Source organism: Microchirus variegatus, assembly GCF_963457635.1.
Source record: "Microchirus variegatus genome assembly, chromosome: 10".
NCBI lineage: Eukaryota > Metazoa > Chordata > Actinopteri > Pleuronectiformes > Soleidae > Microchirus > Microchirus variegatus.
This window is the reverse complement of record NC_139811.1, coordinates 1,187,672-1,202,671: the sequence shown is the minus strand read 5'-3', so window position 1 is coordinate 1,202,671 and position 15,000 is coordinate 1,187,672. Positions and strand designations below refer to the sequence as shown.

Sequence of the window (15,000 nt, the reverse complement as noted above, 5' to 3'; positions counted from 1 at the left end):
TACAGGACTCCGTCTGCGTTGAAGAACGTTTATTTACAGCAGTGCAGGGTGATGCACAGCCTCTCTTCTTATTATGAGACTCTCTCACAAAAAAGAACTCAGATATTCACTGTGACTCGCCAAATGTAAACACACACACTACTTCCTGTTTCACGCCACACACACTCACACACATTTATTTACTGATGTTGATGAATAAATTCATAATTGTACAAAATGTTTAACCTTGTTCTTGTTTGTTCCGACACATTTTTCTGTGATGTTTTTGTCATTGAAGTAAAGAGTGTGAACGAGATGGTGTGCACTTCCTCTTTTCAGAATAAGATTCATGCTGATTCAGGCATTTTGTTTAATTTTATAGTGCTAATTGGCAACTAAGGTAGCAATCCAAAGATAATGTAACTAATTTAAACAGTGAGTAACAAAGTCAACTAAGGCATTACTTGTTAAAAAGTAACTAGTAATGTGTAATAGATTACTTTTTTCAGTAACTACTCCAACACTGGTGGTGAGTGAACCATAGATGACAGATGCACAAAACCACAAACACAAAAAGTAAACGACACAAATTCACGAAAGACATTTTTAATTTCACGACACCAAGGACTTTCACTAACTACATTTTTTATCTGCAGCAGGAAATAAAGTGCCTTTATTATGAAAAGCAGGAGACTGTAGTCTGAAGAACTGGGACAGTGAGCTTCTCACAGAACCTGAACAACATGGTGGACTCAGTTGGATTTGGGGAGTCTGTACACGCCTGCAGAGACCATCAGCTGATGCTCCCTCACCTTCCTCTGCAGGAAGGCCTCCAGCTCGTTCACGTCCATCTCTGTCACCACAGGTCCTGTGGCCACAAACATCCGCAGCATGGAGTGGATTCTGTCCAGAGTCATACTGTCCAGGTTGGTCAGCATGGCCTGAATGTAGGCCCAGAACAGCTGCAGGGACCGAGACACAAGAGACAGGTGAGTGTTGGGAGGAGCTGGAGGTGTGAGCGCCCCCTGCTGCTGAAATAAATCTGTGAACATCTGCGTTATCTCACGGTGAAACAGCCGGACTCTGAAAGTAAATAAAGTGGTGAACGTATTCTAAACACATTTTAGCCACTAAATGTCGCCTTTATCTTCACTGCGAGACAGACTTTAACAACAGGAAACTGAAGTTTGTAAACCACTCACTCTCCCACACCAAAGTCAAGAGAGAAAATTAGTCCTCTGCTGCCTCGTGTGGTCACTGAAGTGACAAAATGAGACATTTGAACTCAGTGATGGAGGCAGCAGTGGATCAACAACTCCTGAAAATCACTGATTTTTTCTCTGGACTTTGGTGTGGGAGAGTGAGTGCTTTACAAACTTCTAAAGTCATGTTTTTCACCAACAGTGAGCCTGGTTTTCAGCAACAGGGGGCGCTCACAGCACAGACGGCGCCGACTATGTGTCCTTACCTCATACAACAGGGTATCCGCGGGGTCTTAAAAAGTCTTGAATCCAATCATTTGAATTTAAGGCCTTAAAATGTCCTAAATTCTCATAAAAGGTCTAAAATACAGTTTTGAAAGGTCTTAAAAAGCTATTAACGTAACTTTTATTTAAAACGTGCATAAACTTCAGTCTCGCTTTGAAATGTTTCTATTTTTGAGGATGTGATAACAACAATCACTACAACACGGAACTAAAGTAGACCACCTGTGTTGCCCGGGGAGAATTTACCCAGCACCACTAGCTAGTGTGCTGTGCGCGCGCCGTGGTGTGTTAGCGCTTAGCATAGCAGCGGAGAAAACATAATAAAAGCCCACAGCTAAGCTGAACTGCTTGCATAAGATGGGTCTTTTGTACTTTTTTGCCAGTATGGATGTGAAATGGGTCTTAAATTGTATTCATTATGGTCTTAAAAAAGTCTTAAAAAGTCTTAAATTTGACTTGTTGAAACCTGCAGAGACCCTGTACAAGCACAAAAGTCCTGTTCTGGCACTTTTAGTTGCAGTGTTTGGGTGAATTCCAATTCCTTGCTTAATCCTCAATCTCAAGAAAGTATTTTCTTTGTTAATAGAGATATAAAAATGATCTTAGTTTAGGCCCATATTATGGATTACTGACGTCATTGTTGCGTAACATTTATTTTTATTTAACGATCTTTTGTCAATAGTCGGCCGGTGTGGTTTACTTTTCAATAAGTCGTGGTGTGTGGTAACTGTCAGCTGAATATTTGTATGAGTATCATCTTATAACTAACTGACAACCTTATAACTTGACTGACAAACGGATCAGAATAAATAATCCTGACGTAAATGTGTTCTTCTTCTTCTTCTTTTTTGGAGTTGACAGACTGGACGCAGCTTTGGCGTTATTCTGCCCCCTACAGTCTGAAGACGTATCTGCATTTCAGGGGTGTCCCATTTCTAAGTGACAAAATAACCCTCAACACTTGGTTTTGAGGCCAGTTCATGGATGTATAATATGAACTGGATAAAGCTCCGCCCCTTCGCTTCCGTTCATTCCTATGAAGCTGCTCACCCAGCGCATATGCCAAAAAAGTTTTTTGACTTTAGCGTTTATTTCCGGGTTATGGAGCCTATAGAGCATGCGCAGTAGTGTCACTACCCAGGGTCTCTGCAGGTTTCAACAAGTCAAATTTAAGACTTTAAGACTTTTTTTAAGACCATAATGAAAACAATTTAAGACCCATTTCACATCCATACTGGCAAAAAAGTACAAACATGAAGGAGACATGAAGGGAAATTGGAGACACAAATCGTTGAACTGCTGCTATGCTAAGCTGTAACCCACAAAATTTTATTTAAGACCTTTTATGAGGTTTTAGGAGAATTTTACACATTTTAAGGCCTTAAATTCAAATTATTGGATTTATGACTTTTTAAGACTTTTTAAGACCCCGTGGAAAGCCTGACTATCATATAAAGATCTATAAAAGCCCATGTCCATGTCTCCAGGTGTCCTGTGGACACTTTTACAGGCATCTGTCTTACTATTGCGGTCCATGGGGAAATTGCTTGTTGGGCTTTTGGGCTTTTATGGGGTTTCCTGTTGCAGTACCCACAGTGGCCACCATGTAAAAATTGTCTTCAAGGCAGAGGGGGCGTAGCTCTATCCAGTTCATATTATACATCCATGGGCCAGTTAAGATTGAGGGTTAAGATAGGAGTTGGAATTGGCCCTTTAACTCATGGTGTGTGTGCTGTGTGTACCTGCAGCTTCTCCTCCCTCTGCTCAGACTGCGTGGTCGTGTTGGAGTCTCTCTCCTCGTCGCTGTCGATCAGCATCACGCTTCTCTCCAGCTTCTCTTTGGACGAGCCCGTCTCCACCACATAGTAGCGTCCTCCAGCCTCTTCCTTCAGCACGCCGTGCTGCTGCCACAGCGCTATCTTCCGGTGCACCAGCTCCTTGGGAGCGCCCAGCTTCACACTCAGCTCCTCCAGCGTCCAAGAGCCTGACAGACGGCAAACAGAAAAGTCCACACTGACGGATAAGCAGCACTCTGATTCCTGCGTCTAAAACGTGTGAAGCACGGCTGTGGGAAGCACAAAGCAAGCTCAAGAGATGACTAGGACTTCCATAATATCAACAATTTAGACTCTGTAAATCAAACAAATGAAAGGAAATGTTGGAAATCAAAGGCCGTACTCTTGTCCTGGAAGTGCAGGATGATGGCTGCATGGATGGGCGACACGGTGAGGTTGGTGAGCGTCCGATCCTCCAGCTCCAGGTCCAGAGTCACTGAACCCAGGTGAGGCTTCCAGCTCAGTGTCCTCATGGCCTGAAACAAAGACGCTCAGGTGTTAACGGGTTAGTTTTTGGTGTTGTTGTTTTTTTTTTTGAAGTACAGATTTGACCGTGCTGTGAGCGCCCCCTGCTGCTAGAACCTGCCTACATGGAGGCTCACTGTCACTGAGAACAACAAGGCTTACAAAGTAAACTGAGGAAACTGTTCCACAAAAAGGTCCATGGAGAAAATCAGTGATTTTAACATCACGGCACACAGGCGTTGTTGATCTGATTAATCGAGTAACTCGATTACAAAAAAAATCCTCGAATATTCGTTTTATTCCTATCTCGCGCGGCCGGTTCAGCGCAGGAATCGTTATTGCGCACGGACCGTTTTAGCAGACGCACACCGCACATCCGGATTTCAGCTGGCGCGATGACGGAGAGTGAAACAGTCCGTAAAAAAGGCAGAAAATGTCCAAAGAGTGGGACCATTTCACGCTTCAACAAGAAGCTAACAAGGTGCAGTGTAACCACTGTAAACGACAGCTGTCGTAGCACAAAAGCACGTCCTCATTTATTTAAAATCTGAGCCGGAAGCCGCATCCAGTTGCTAATGCTAACACGCTAACGTAAACATTGACGTTCGCCGATTTAATGTCGTTTACCGGAGCGTACTGTGTTTGTAGCGGTGTCGTAAATATGATGTTAGCTTTGAATTGTTTAAATAATAAACTTATTCATGGTAAATTGCGAGAGTATTATTGCCTACACGCAAAAACACACACACACACACACACCCCTGTGTTAGGTTACCACACCAAGGCTGTGTCATACCATTGTGCATTATTTGATTTGATAACGCAAAATTATTATTACTTTTTTTTTGAAAAAAATTAAATAAATTATTTTTATATTACTCGATTAATCGAGGAATAATTGGTCAAATACTCGATTACAAAAACATTCGATAGCTGCAGCCCTACAATGAACCCTCGATTATTCCTCCTGACACAGATAACTGCAGACTTGGTGACAGAGGAGCGAACGCCAAACGCCACCTTGAGCTTCTCGTAGCGGTGGGTGTACGCCTCCATGGCCTGGCAGACGGGCGGAGGCAGCTCCAGCTTCTCCTCCTTCAGCGGAGGCCAGAACTCTGACGACAGGATGATGGCAGACAACGAGAGCGGCGGCGGCGGCGGACGCTGCTCGTCCTCGCCGAGCCTCGACTCCTCCTCACGGATGTTGGTGTTGATCCTGCGAGAGTCCGCCATGTCCTGGGAGAGAGGAGACGTTTAAAAAAAAAAAAAAAAGGTAGAGTGAGCAGCATTTTCCTTTTAATAAGTATAGTAATAAGTAATCCCTGTCAATCATCCTTAATGAGCCACGAGAAGTGTGTGGCGGTGTTTTTATTTGCAGAGCAAATCTGTCTGTTTGTCTGTGCTTCCACACTTGCACTTGCCAATATGACCAGCAGAGGCCGCCAGAGGCTTGTTGCGTGAATGGAGTGAAGTTTGCCATCTCGTCCGGTTGCCTTGTTTTTCCTTTGTTTTGCTTCGGTTCAAGAGGTTTGAGACGGGTTTGTTGATATCATTCAGCCAATAACAAAAGAGTGATTTGGTTTATTTTTTTAAATACAAAATGTTTGTTATAAACTTCCCTGCTGCTTGTGGTGTTTCATAATTGAAATCGTTCTTTCCCAAAACTTGAAATGATTCAGTTTTATCATAGAACTTTTTTAGAAATATATATATATGAATTAAAGGGATACTTCACCGATTTGAATGTGGCTTTGTATTGCTAGAATAGTAGTAGGACCTCACAGTAGGGCACATTTGGATAAGGGAAAACAGATTTTTTTACAAGTCAGGAAAAAACTGAGGGAGGGAAGCACATTTTCTAAAATATGCTACTGCTATTCTAGCGATACAAAGCCACATTCAAACCGGTGAAGTATCCCTTAAATGAATCAATGAAGTAGTTGTTGTGGCCCTACTTTTCTATAGTCAGTCAATAACAAAAAAAAGAAAGTGTTTACCTTCAACATGACTTCACAGTAATGCATGTGAGACTCTCCGAATCTGAGCTTCAGCAGCTCCACGTTACGAATCTCCCTGCAGACAGACGGAGGACACGTCAACACCAGTGCTGCAGTTATACTTTATAAGCGCTCAGACTACAGTTCCCATGAGCCTCTGCATCGAGGCAGCGGTCGCACTGTCGGACAAAGACTCGACGCACAAACGTATATCAATTCAAATTTGTGGGTGCTGTTAGCTGATGATGTGCTAAACGCGCATTATATGAAGTCATAAAAATGACCGCGATGTGTCGTCAGACGCTGAGCAAACACTGGATTCACCCGTCACAATGTTCTGGTCTGTTGCTCCGCCCACCACGCAGCACGTCAACACCCGAACCACCGGAAAAGGAAAATGCAAGATGATTAGTGCTGTCAAACGATTAAAATATTTAATCGCGATTAAAATATTTAATCACGATTAATCGCATCAATGTCATAGCTAAGTCGCGATTAATTGCAATTAATCGTACGTGTGTGTGTGTCCGACTACTCTTTGGCTGGCTTGCGCAGCTTGTCTCTTGTTTTGTTTCCGGTCTATCTACATCCGGTGTGGTGAGAGCGTTAATCGTGCGATAAAAAAAATTGACACCGTCAAAATGGGTTCGCGTTAACGCGTTAATTAACGCGTTTAACTGACAGCACTAATGATCATGGAACTGAACCAAACGCTGTCATTTTTCTTTTGTAAAATTGCCAGGATCGAGGCTTTTATTTTGACAGCTCAAAATATGGTGCGATCCATTTACATCGGAGGTTGTAACGGCCGCGTAACACACACACACAGACGTTGCAAACCGTCTATGAATTGAAATTGGAACTCTGTGTACGCCTGAGTTCCTGTCAAACAAGTACAACAGAAGTTATGATATTAACAAACAGCGTTTTTTAACGAGTGGACGTTGATGGTGGAGTAAATAAACCTCGAGCATCATTCCGTCATGCGTGTCGGCGTCTGGAGAAGAGGCCCCCGCGGCGCGTTTGTCGACGCGTACCTGGCAGTGTTGTAGTTGAGTTGGTGCAGCAGTCGGTCGGCCAGGACGGCTCGGTACTCGTCAATGAAGATGTCCTTGCTGCCGTAGATGCTGACCAGCAGGCTGATGATGTCCGACGACCGGCGCTTTGAGCCCGTTTTATCTGGTGACAGGAGAAAGGCGTCAAGGATCGACGCGTTCACAGCGAAGGAGCAAACGGGGAGCGGCGCGCGACGCGTTCACTGACCTGGCACGGCGTCGGTGGGGTCAGGAGTCCAGTCCTCCGGGTCGTTGCCTTCCTCGTCACTGTCCTGCATCTCCAGAGTCACCGGGTCTCCTCTGGACAGCTCGGAGGCCAAGTCGGTGCAGCCCTCTGCGTCTCCAGTGAGTCCGGCCACGATCTGCCTCACCGTGTCCTCGCGAGTCCTAAAAACGCACCAGAGAAGTCAAAGTCTATCGTCTCTGAGACTCTCAGTCAAAACAACAACAGGAAATGTAGTTTGGTGACGTCAGGAGGCAGCGCGGCATCATGGGAACAGTCGTCTCGCGAGGTTCTCCTGAGCGTTTCCTCTTTAGAGGAAGAATACTAATTTCTATGGATTCAAAGTGTTGGAAACGTTAAGTACACGACTTAAAAACTTATATAACATTATTTTTTCAGATGTTTTAATGCAGAAATGTTTCAAATACAAATGTTAAAATGTATTTTCTGTGCATTTTTAAGTGGCATCTAATATAGCGATGGCCATAGAGAAAATCAATGATTTTTAACATCACAGCACACAGGAGTCCACAGGAGTTGTTGATCCACTGCTGCCTCCATCACTAACTTACAATGACTGATTTTGTCTTATTTATTCAGATTGACCTCAGTGACACAAAGTGACCACACGAGGCAGCAGAGGACCAGCAGCTCCTGTGTCCCTGTGAGCTATAATCACTGGTTTTCTCTATGGACTTTGGTGTGGGTGAGTGAGTGGTTTACAAACTTCAGTATACAGTTTCACACAGTTTTCACATTTTAAATCCATATTGCTGCTATATTGTATATTGTACATTCTGTATAAGATCCGTATTTTATTGCATCTAATTGCTTTTCATTTTATTTCATTTCTTGTGTATTTTGTAAATATTTTATATTTTATCTGGAATTTATTTTAAATGTTATTTTATTTTAAATGTATTGCTTCACAGTTGCACAGAGGGGCTTGTTTTGCAGTCATTTCACTGGGGTGTACTTGTACATCCATCCATGTGACAAATTAAAATCTTGAATCTTGAATCACTTTCCTGTTGTTAAAGTCTGTCTCACAGTGAAGATAAAGACGTGAACGTGTTCTTGAGTGAGGTGTTTAGCAGGAGCTGGTTTTGTCACCTCAGGTATTTGCGGATTGGTTGGCAGGCGACCTGCAGGATGACCATGGATGGGTCCAGCTCTCTGAGCGCCTTGATGGCAGAGATGTAAACTGTGAGGATGTCGGACGTGTGGACGCCTGAGGAAGGACGGTGCGACAAAGACAGAGGCTTAATATGAATAAGGTTGTGCTTTTTTACACACACTCGCGCAGGAATTCTGAAGAGTACGCAGTAACACGGAGAACCGCGCGATTACGAACCTGGATGCAGGAGTCGACTCTCGAAAGCGGATTTTAACGACGTGAGCAGCTGCTGCCTCTGGTTCGTCCTCTCCAGACAAAACTTCAGGTCCTCGATGGCAGCTTTGGATTCTGGGAAATCTGAAACGGGAGACATCCAATAATGGGCGTGGAAGTAAATATCATCATCATTTTTGGAGTCCCTGCTCGAAAATGACATGCCCAAGCTAAATAGAGTAAATCTCTGCAGTTACAAGCTCTATGTGGATTATCTTGGTATCAAACTGCAGATAACACTTGTGAGATTCCACCAGAGGTGTAAGTTTCACTGTAGATGCCACTGTGTCAGAGTAAATGTACATGGAACACAGCATAAGTGAAGGATTTTTTTTCTCTCGCCTAAAAAAATATTGCTTTTTTAAAGCAAATATCACCTTTAAAATATACAGTAGGAGCTTAAAACACACAGAGGTCATGTAACAACATGTGGACATGAGCTGTGCAAAGTCTGATGCTGCTGAAATGAAGCAGAGCGAAATTACAGAGGTTTTAGTAAAGAGATGTCTGGGCGTTCTCTCTTTTGGCTCAGTTTGGCACCATCTGTGCCATTTGAGATTTCTTAGGTACCAAATGATTAAAAACCCATTTAATTTTATTTATATGTCACTATTGATCTAAAAAGAACTTATTTTGAAAAAAAAAAAAAAAAAGTATGTTAACTGTCTGTAAATCGATGCTCCCTGTGCGGTGCGTAATAACAACTCTGTGACTCTGCAGCGTCTTCAGTTACGCGGCGCCATAGCTCTGGCTTACCTCGGTCAATTAGGGTGATTTGTTAAAGTTAGACATGGTTTTATGACGCTTTTTTTCCGCTGCGTCTGACTTTGCCCACGGGGCAACCGTGAAGAAGAGGTTAAATATTAAAAAAAAGTTTTGTCTCACAACAAAACTGAAGACTCTTCACCTCTGATGATGCTGAAGAGCTCCTCGATCCTCATGTTCACGTAGATCCTGCAGAAGAACTGGTGCATGTGACACCTCCACTGCTTCAGGATGGAGCTGGCACTGGGAACACTGGGAGCACTGGGAGCACCGGGAGCACGTACTGGACCGCCTGCGTCGGCCTCACTTGCGAACACTTTGCTGAGCCAGCCGAGCACCAGCTCCAGCCACTGTTCAGACAACAAAGAGAAGAGCAGCTGACGGAGGAGTCGACGCTAACACGCTGCACGTCTCGCCTCAAACGCCGCTTTCGCTTTTACCTCCTGGAACTCGAGCAGGAAGGAGCATTCGTACTCGCCTCGGCAGTGCTGCTCCATCCGCTGCTCGATGAGCTTGTGGAGGATGGAGGTGACGGACTCGGAGCTGACCCACTCCAGCAGCTGCAGTTTGGACCTGGAACCACGTTTTTTTTATTTCAAAGACAATCAGAGGGAAGCGACGGGTGCGTCGCAGGACTGCATGATATTACAAACCTGGGATTTATATGTTGAATATTGCGATGAGGATAAGACTATATTGTGTGACTTTTGTTGTTGTTGTTGTTTGCAGCCCTGCCTCGAGTTCACTCACAGTATGTGACTCAGCTCCTGAAGTTCCTCCACAGCCTCCGGACACCAGCAGCGCTGCACCAGAACCCCGCAGCCACGACAGACTCCTCCCCCTGCTGCGTCGGGACCCTCGGCCCCGTCCTCGCACTCCCCCTGCTGGTTCATGTACACGGAGAACGTCCTGCTGTAGAACTCCAGCACTCGCTCCTGGAGAACAGGAGCCGGGGAGAAGAGGAGGAGGGCCCTGATGATGGTGAAGGCCCGCTCCTGGAGGCCAGAGGGCCCCGGGCCGCACAGGCCCCCACGACCCTGGTCCTGCCACATACCGAGCCGCTGCAAACCACCTACGAAGAAGAACAACAAGCATCTGTTAGCATGCTGCTTCTGTTAGATTCCTCCTCACGGTTCCTCTACTTGCCCAGGAAAGGCTCCAGTCGGTCCAACAGGGTCCGAAAGGCGGCGAGGAGCACCGAGGCCCGGTCTCTCTCCTCCAGCTCGTTCTCCGGCTGCTCCAGTCCACACCAGAACTCAGGGGCCACGCAGGACGACAAACGCATCTGCAGAGTCTCCAGCAGCCAGCTGCCCAGGAGCCGGTCCAGACCCTGACCACACAGCAGGGTCAGGGAGTCCGAGAGGCTCCGATCGTCCACGGAGCTGCCAGGTGACACCTGAACCAGAACTCACAGTTTATTCCCTCCTTCTTAACTTTTCCTCTCTCACGTCAGTGTTCGGGCTGTGGATTATTGTGTGAGTGTTTGTCAGTATGGGAGTATTTTCAGATTATTTACAGACAGAGAGGAAATAAACTGATGCTATAAATTAAATACATTAGTAAATGGACAACGTGATGCCGTGTGTGACAAGGCCTTTGTTAACAGGGTCTCTGCAGGTTTCAACAAGTCAAATGTAAGACTTTTTAAGCCTTTTTTAAGATCATAAAGAATACATTTTAAGACCCATTTCAAATCCGTACTAGGTACAAAAGACATGAAGGAAAATTGAAACCACAAATCGTTGAACTTACAGTTCGGCTTATCTGTGGCTTTCATTGTTTTCTCTGCTGCTATGCTAACCTGTAACACACCGCGGTGTGCGCGTGCACTAGCTAGTGGTGCTCGATAAATTCTCACCAGGTAGCACAGGTGACCTACTTTAGTTCCGTGTTGTAGTTATGTTATCGCATTTAAGACTTTTTAAGACCCCGTGGATACCCTGGTTAATCATGTGGTTCTGGACATGTTTGGACAGATGCCGCTCCCCCTTGTGGCACTTCAAAATAAATCACTAGGACTGCATGTTGGCGAGCTCGACCAGTGGATTCATTTTTTGGAGTCCCCAAACAAATTGACAGAATTTTCATTTTAGTTCTGATTTGTGTGTATATGTTTTAAAATGGAATGCATACAATTACATTTTAATCATTTACCACACATCTCTTTTTAATGCTATGTTTGCAAAGCACATATTTGATAATATAATGTAATGTGGGTCACAATAATTATCCTTAAAAACAAGGTTTGGTGAACAGTGACCCGAACACCATTTAAATGTCACCCACGTGAAGTTTTAGCATTTTTTTCCCCCAAAATTACTAACATCTTGTTGTTGTTTTTATCGCAATGACGGATAATATCGTCCAGTTTATTGTCCCATCGATGGACACAAGAACACATCTGCACAGACCAGCAGGAGGACAAAAAGACACGCAAATCAGAGAAAGGTTAATATTTATACATCCCGAATTTACCCGAATAACTCGACTAATGACAGACTTGCCCCCCGTCACACCCGGCAGCACGTTTACCACTGCCACATGCAAGTAAACGTTAAATCATGAGATATTCGAATGGAGTTCGGCGGAGTCTCGTCACTCCATGCTAGCTCGTGGCTAATTGAGGTTCCACTCACCAAAGCCGCGGTGACCGTTTCCCACGCGACAGCGACGCCGAAATGAGAAGCCGATCCCGACACCTCGACCGAGTCTGACTCCATCACAATTTCCTCCATTTTCTGACACTTTCTTCACAATAAACGAACGGAGCTAACATCACAGAAACGCCTAAGCTTCGAGTCGCTGTGTCGTACGCCACACGCCGACTTAAAGTAACACGTATTATTATATATATATATATATATATTAAAAAAAGTTTTCTTGACATCCAAATAATGTCTTATTAATCCTTTATTATTAATCTGAAGTGATATTACACGATCCCTGCTTGGGAATCGCGGGTTTACTTCTTCTTCGTGTACTTCCTTCTTCTTCGTCTTCTTTTTGAACGGGTTTCGGCTAATATGTCTGCGCAGGTGCGCCCTCTACAGTTCACCGCTGTCGCTTACTTTATTTTGAAGGTTGACAGGAAGTCGGAGCATGATACATTAGTTAAGATTGACAGTCGATCTGGGTTTTGTGGGTGTTTGCTGCCCTCTTGTGGTCACAATGGCGAATCGCAATGCATTACCAGGCCGCAGCCATACACTGTCGGGACAACAATCATCTGCCCTCTAGTGGCCGAACTGAATAACTACAACAGCAGTTCATACCCATTAGGCTGCGTAAGTTTACGTCCGGTTTAAACTTTCAAAATAAACGTTTTACACCATAAATAGTTGCGTACTTTCACCACAAGAGGGCAGCGTATACCCGGGACTGTGATGAGGAAAATAACAAGTGAGAACTAACAACGGTTATAAGAATTCATTCTGAAAACAAAAACAAACCTCATTTGAAAAATGGTTTAAATGTAGGTGCAGTTACGCGTTGTGGCCACTGGAGGGCAGTGAACGGCCACACGTCGCCATCAGAGCAAAGGAAGACTTTCAAAATAAAATGTATTTCAATTCAATTGAGACTTTTAGTCCGGTAAAAGATATTTTAATAAGATAACTATTTTTTTAACAGCATGGAACTCGAGAGGAGGACAACAGTAACAGTTCAGACCAGTAAATCCAACAAAATAAATTTAAAAATCATAAAAATAAGAAGACTTCTGACTCAGACAAAATAAAAAAAATCAAAGAACGAGTGTGTTTATTTGCTTTTTTCTTTAAAAAAATAAAATACAATAATGAATATAATATTTTATACAAGACCACTTGATACACAGTTGGTGGCGCTGGTGCAACACGTTGTCAACAATAAAGAAGAAGAAGAAGATGGGCTGAAGTTCCGGTGAAGTTCGGGTAGTAATACATTTCTATTCTAATTCACTGTCTACAACGGTGGGGTTAGACAGAACAGAAGTAGTGTACACAAGACTGAGACTAGGGCACACAGGCCTTAATTCAACCCTGCAGATATTAGGGAAAAGTGATGGTCTATGTATAGAATGTAAAATTAAGGAAGATGTTGAGCATGTATTAATGTACTGTACAAACTATCATGTTTTCAGACAGGAATGGAGTGATCAGGAAGTAGAAGCAGGAATACACAACATACTAGAAGAACAAGGTATGCATAGGAAAATAATTAAAGCCCTTATCAGTTACTTAAAGAATACAAGATTGATGGAAATAATTTAGGTAAATTTATTTGCCTTCTCTTTTTTATATATTGATTGATTATTTCTTTATTTCTTTATTATTGTTATTGTACTTATTTATTTATTTATTATCTATTTTCTCCTTACAAAAATGAGAACGTGAGTCTCTCCCATCCAGTCCCTTTACACACTCCTGTACAGTAGGTGGCGGTATACGCAAACAAAAGCTGTAACCCGCCATTAATAAGAAAAAAAGAAGAAGAAGAAGAACGGGCACTTCCGGTGTCAGCAGCCTGTCTCGGGAGTGTCATCATGGCAGCAGAGAGCGAGTAAGTGTGTGAGAGTGAGAGTGATAGTGATAGTGATATTCTGCTGTGTCACTCTCACACATGTTGTACAGCGTCACTTTGCTTAAACGCTGACCAAATGTCGCAGGTTCGGCAGAGTTGAGCTAACGTGCTAACGTTCGCCAGAGATGAAAACAAACGGCTAACTGTCTGTCTGTCTGTACCGTGTCTGTCTGTCTGTGTGTGTCTGTCTCCTCGTCAGTGTCGTGTCAGAGATCGAGGTGCTGCAGTCGATTTACCTGGACGAGCTGCAGCTGAGGAGGACCGAGGAGGACAGGTGAGCAGCAGCAGCAGCAGCAGTCAGCTGTTAGCCGCTTAGCTAGCACTTAGCGGCTAACAACCAAACATAAACACATGTCATGACATGTAAACCCTCGGCGTCGGTTGAGTCGCGTTTCACGCGTCTTTTGGCCGTTGTGTAAACACATATTCATGCATGAACGTCTGTGTGTGTTTGTCTGTTGTTTCCAGCTCAGCTCCTACAGTCAGACTAAAACAAGTGTTTTTAGCATCGCACCGTTAAGATGCTAACATGTCCCATTGAAACCCATTCAAAGTGCAGTGTTTCATTTCACGCCCATTAAAACAACAGTACATGCATTTGTTATATCAGGGTGTCGATCTGGGCGTTGCATTGGACGCGATAAGTTTTACTACTCTCCACCAGATGGCGTCGTTTTGGGCCATATTCGGCGTATGAAAAAATAAAATACTATGTCCAGTAGTTGGCACTGCCACAATCCCCCCTCCCTCTCATTGACATATAGCAGGATGTAATCATTCAAAGTAATAATCTAGTATTGAAAATAATTAATATTTTCTGTTTTATTATGGTCTTACTATCATGACAAGAACCTGGCATTTAAAGGGTTAAAGCTTTTTTGTGTGATATGAGGTGTGTGGCTAATATTAGAACCGCCCGCCACATTTGATGATATATTAATTTTAAACGCGGCATATAAAGTGATGTGATTATTAATTGATTCCTCAATTCACCTGCAACTATTTTAATAATTGATCAAATTGATCGAAACCAGTTTATCCGATTTTCTTTTTCTGGTTTTGATCTGAAGTTGAGCTTTGTGTCGACCAGGTCCTGGGAGGTGAGCCTGGTGCTGTATCCGTCCACAGCTGAGGACTCTGTCTCCCAGTTTGTCCGACTGACCCTCACCCTGACCCTGGATCAGCAGGTATGGGACAAACGTACAAGCTGCAGAGCTCTGGACGTCACGTGACTCGGTTTGTTT

General features: G+C 43.8%; 3 protein-coding genes across 8 annotated transcripts in view; 2 read left to right on the top strand and 1 right to left on the bottom strand.

Annotated features, from left to right (window-relative positions):
* The window catches only part of LOC310932900 (protein NLRC3-like), a 20,232-nt gene extending 20,034 nt beyond the window's left edge, over positions 1 to 198 (top strand). For all 6 annotated transcript variants that reach the window (XM_083896292.1, XM_083896296.1, XM_083896295.1 and 3 more), the window contains one exon: positions 1 to 198. This exon is cut by the window's left edge and continues 308 nt beyond it. The gene's annotated coding sequence lies outside the window, so the exon portion shown is untranslated.
* A 475-nt stretch (positions 199 to 673) lies between these two features.
* Positions 674 to 11,970, bottom strand: anapc2 (anaphase promoting complex subunit 2). The gene is made up of 14 exons (XM_083896304.1): positions 11,833 to 11,970; positions 10,343 to 10,592; positions 9,947 to 10,268; positions 9,637 to 9,769; positions 9,339 to 9,546; positions 8,396 to 8,515; positions 8,155 to 8,272; positions 7,027 to 7,205; positions 6,801 to 6,942; positions 5,764 to 5,839; positions 4,787 to 5,002; positions 3,645 to 3,777; positions 3,209 to 3,450; positions 674 to 941 (listed from the first exon to the last, which is right to left on the bottom strand). Exons 1-14 carry the CDS (start codon positions 11,929 to 11,931, stop codon positions 732 to 734), a joined length of 2,448 nt encoding a protein of 815 aa, XP_083752430.1. The 5' UTR covers positions 11,932 to 11,970; the 3' UTR covers positions 674 to 731.
* Positions 11,971 to 13,689: 1,719 nt separating this feature from the next.
* rnf25 (ring finger protein 25) overlaps positions 13,690 to 15,000 on the top strand; it is an 8,689-nt gene continuing 7,378 nt past the window's right edge. Inside the window, exons 1-3 of the mRNA XM_083896310.1 lie at positions 13,690 to 13,735; positions 13,956 to 14,030; positions 14,847 to 14,943. Of these exons, the coding sequence (XP_083752436.1) occupies positions 13,719 to 13,735; positions 13,956 to 14,030; positions 14,847 to 14,943 (189 nt within the window). The 5' untranslated portion in view covers positions 13,690 to 13,718. The remainder of the gene's footprint in view (positions 13,736 to 13,955; positions 14,031 to 14,846; positions 14,944 to 15,000) is intronic.

What these genes read in the sequence shown, in the direction of transcription:
- anapc2 (XM_083896304.1), bottom strand. Translation starts at nt 11,931, where the DNA reads ATGGAGGAAATTGTGATGGAGTCAGACTCGGTCGAGGTGTCGGGATCG. An exon ending in GCTCTTCAGCATCATCAGAG is followed by an intron (nt 8,516 to 9,338) that starts GTGAAGAGTCTT and finishes CTCCCGTTTCAG; the next exon opens with ATTTCCCAGAATCCAAAGCT. An exon ending in CCTGCACTTCCAGGACAAGA is followed by an intron (nt 3,451 to 3,644) that starts GTACGGCCTTTG and finishes GCCGTCTGTCAG; the next exon opens with GCTCTTGGACGCTGGAGGAG.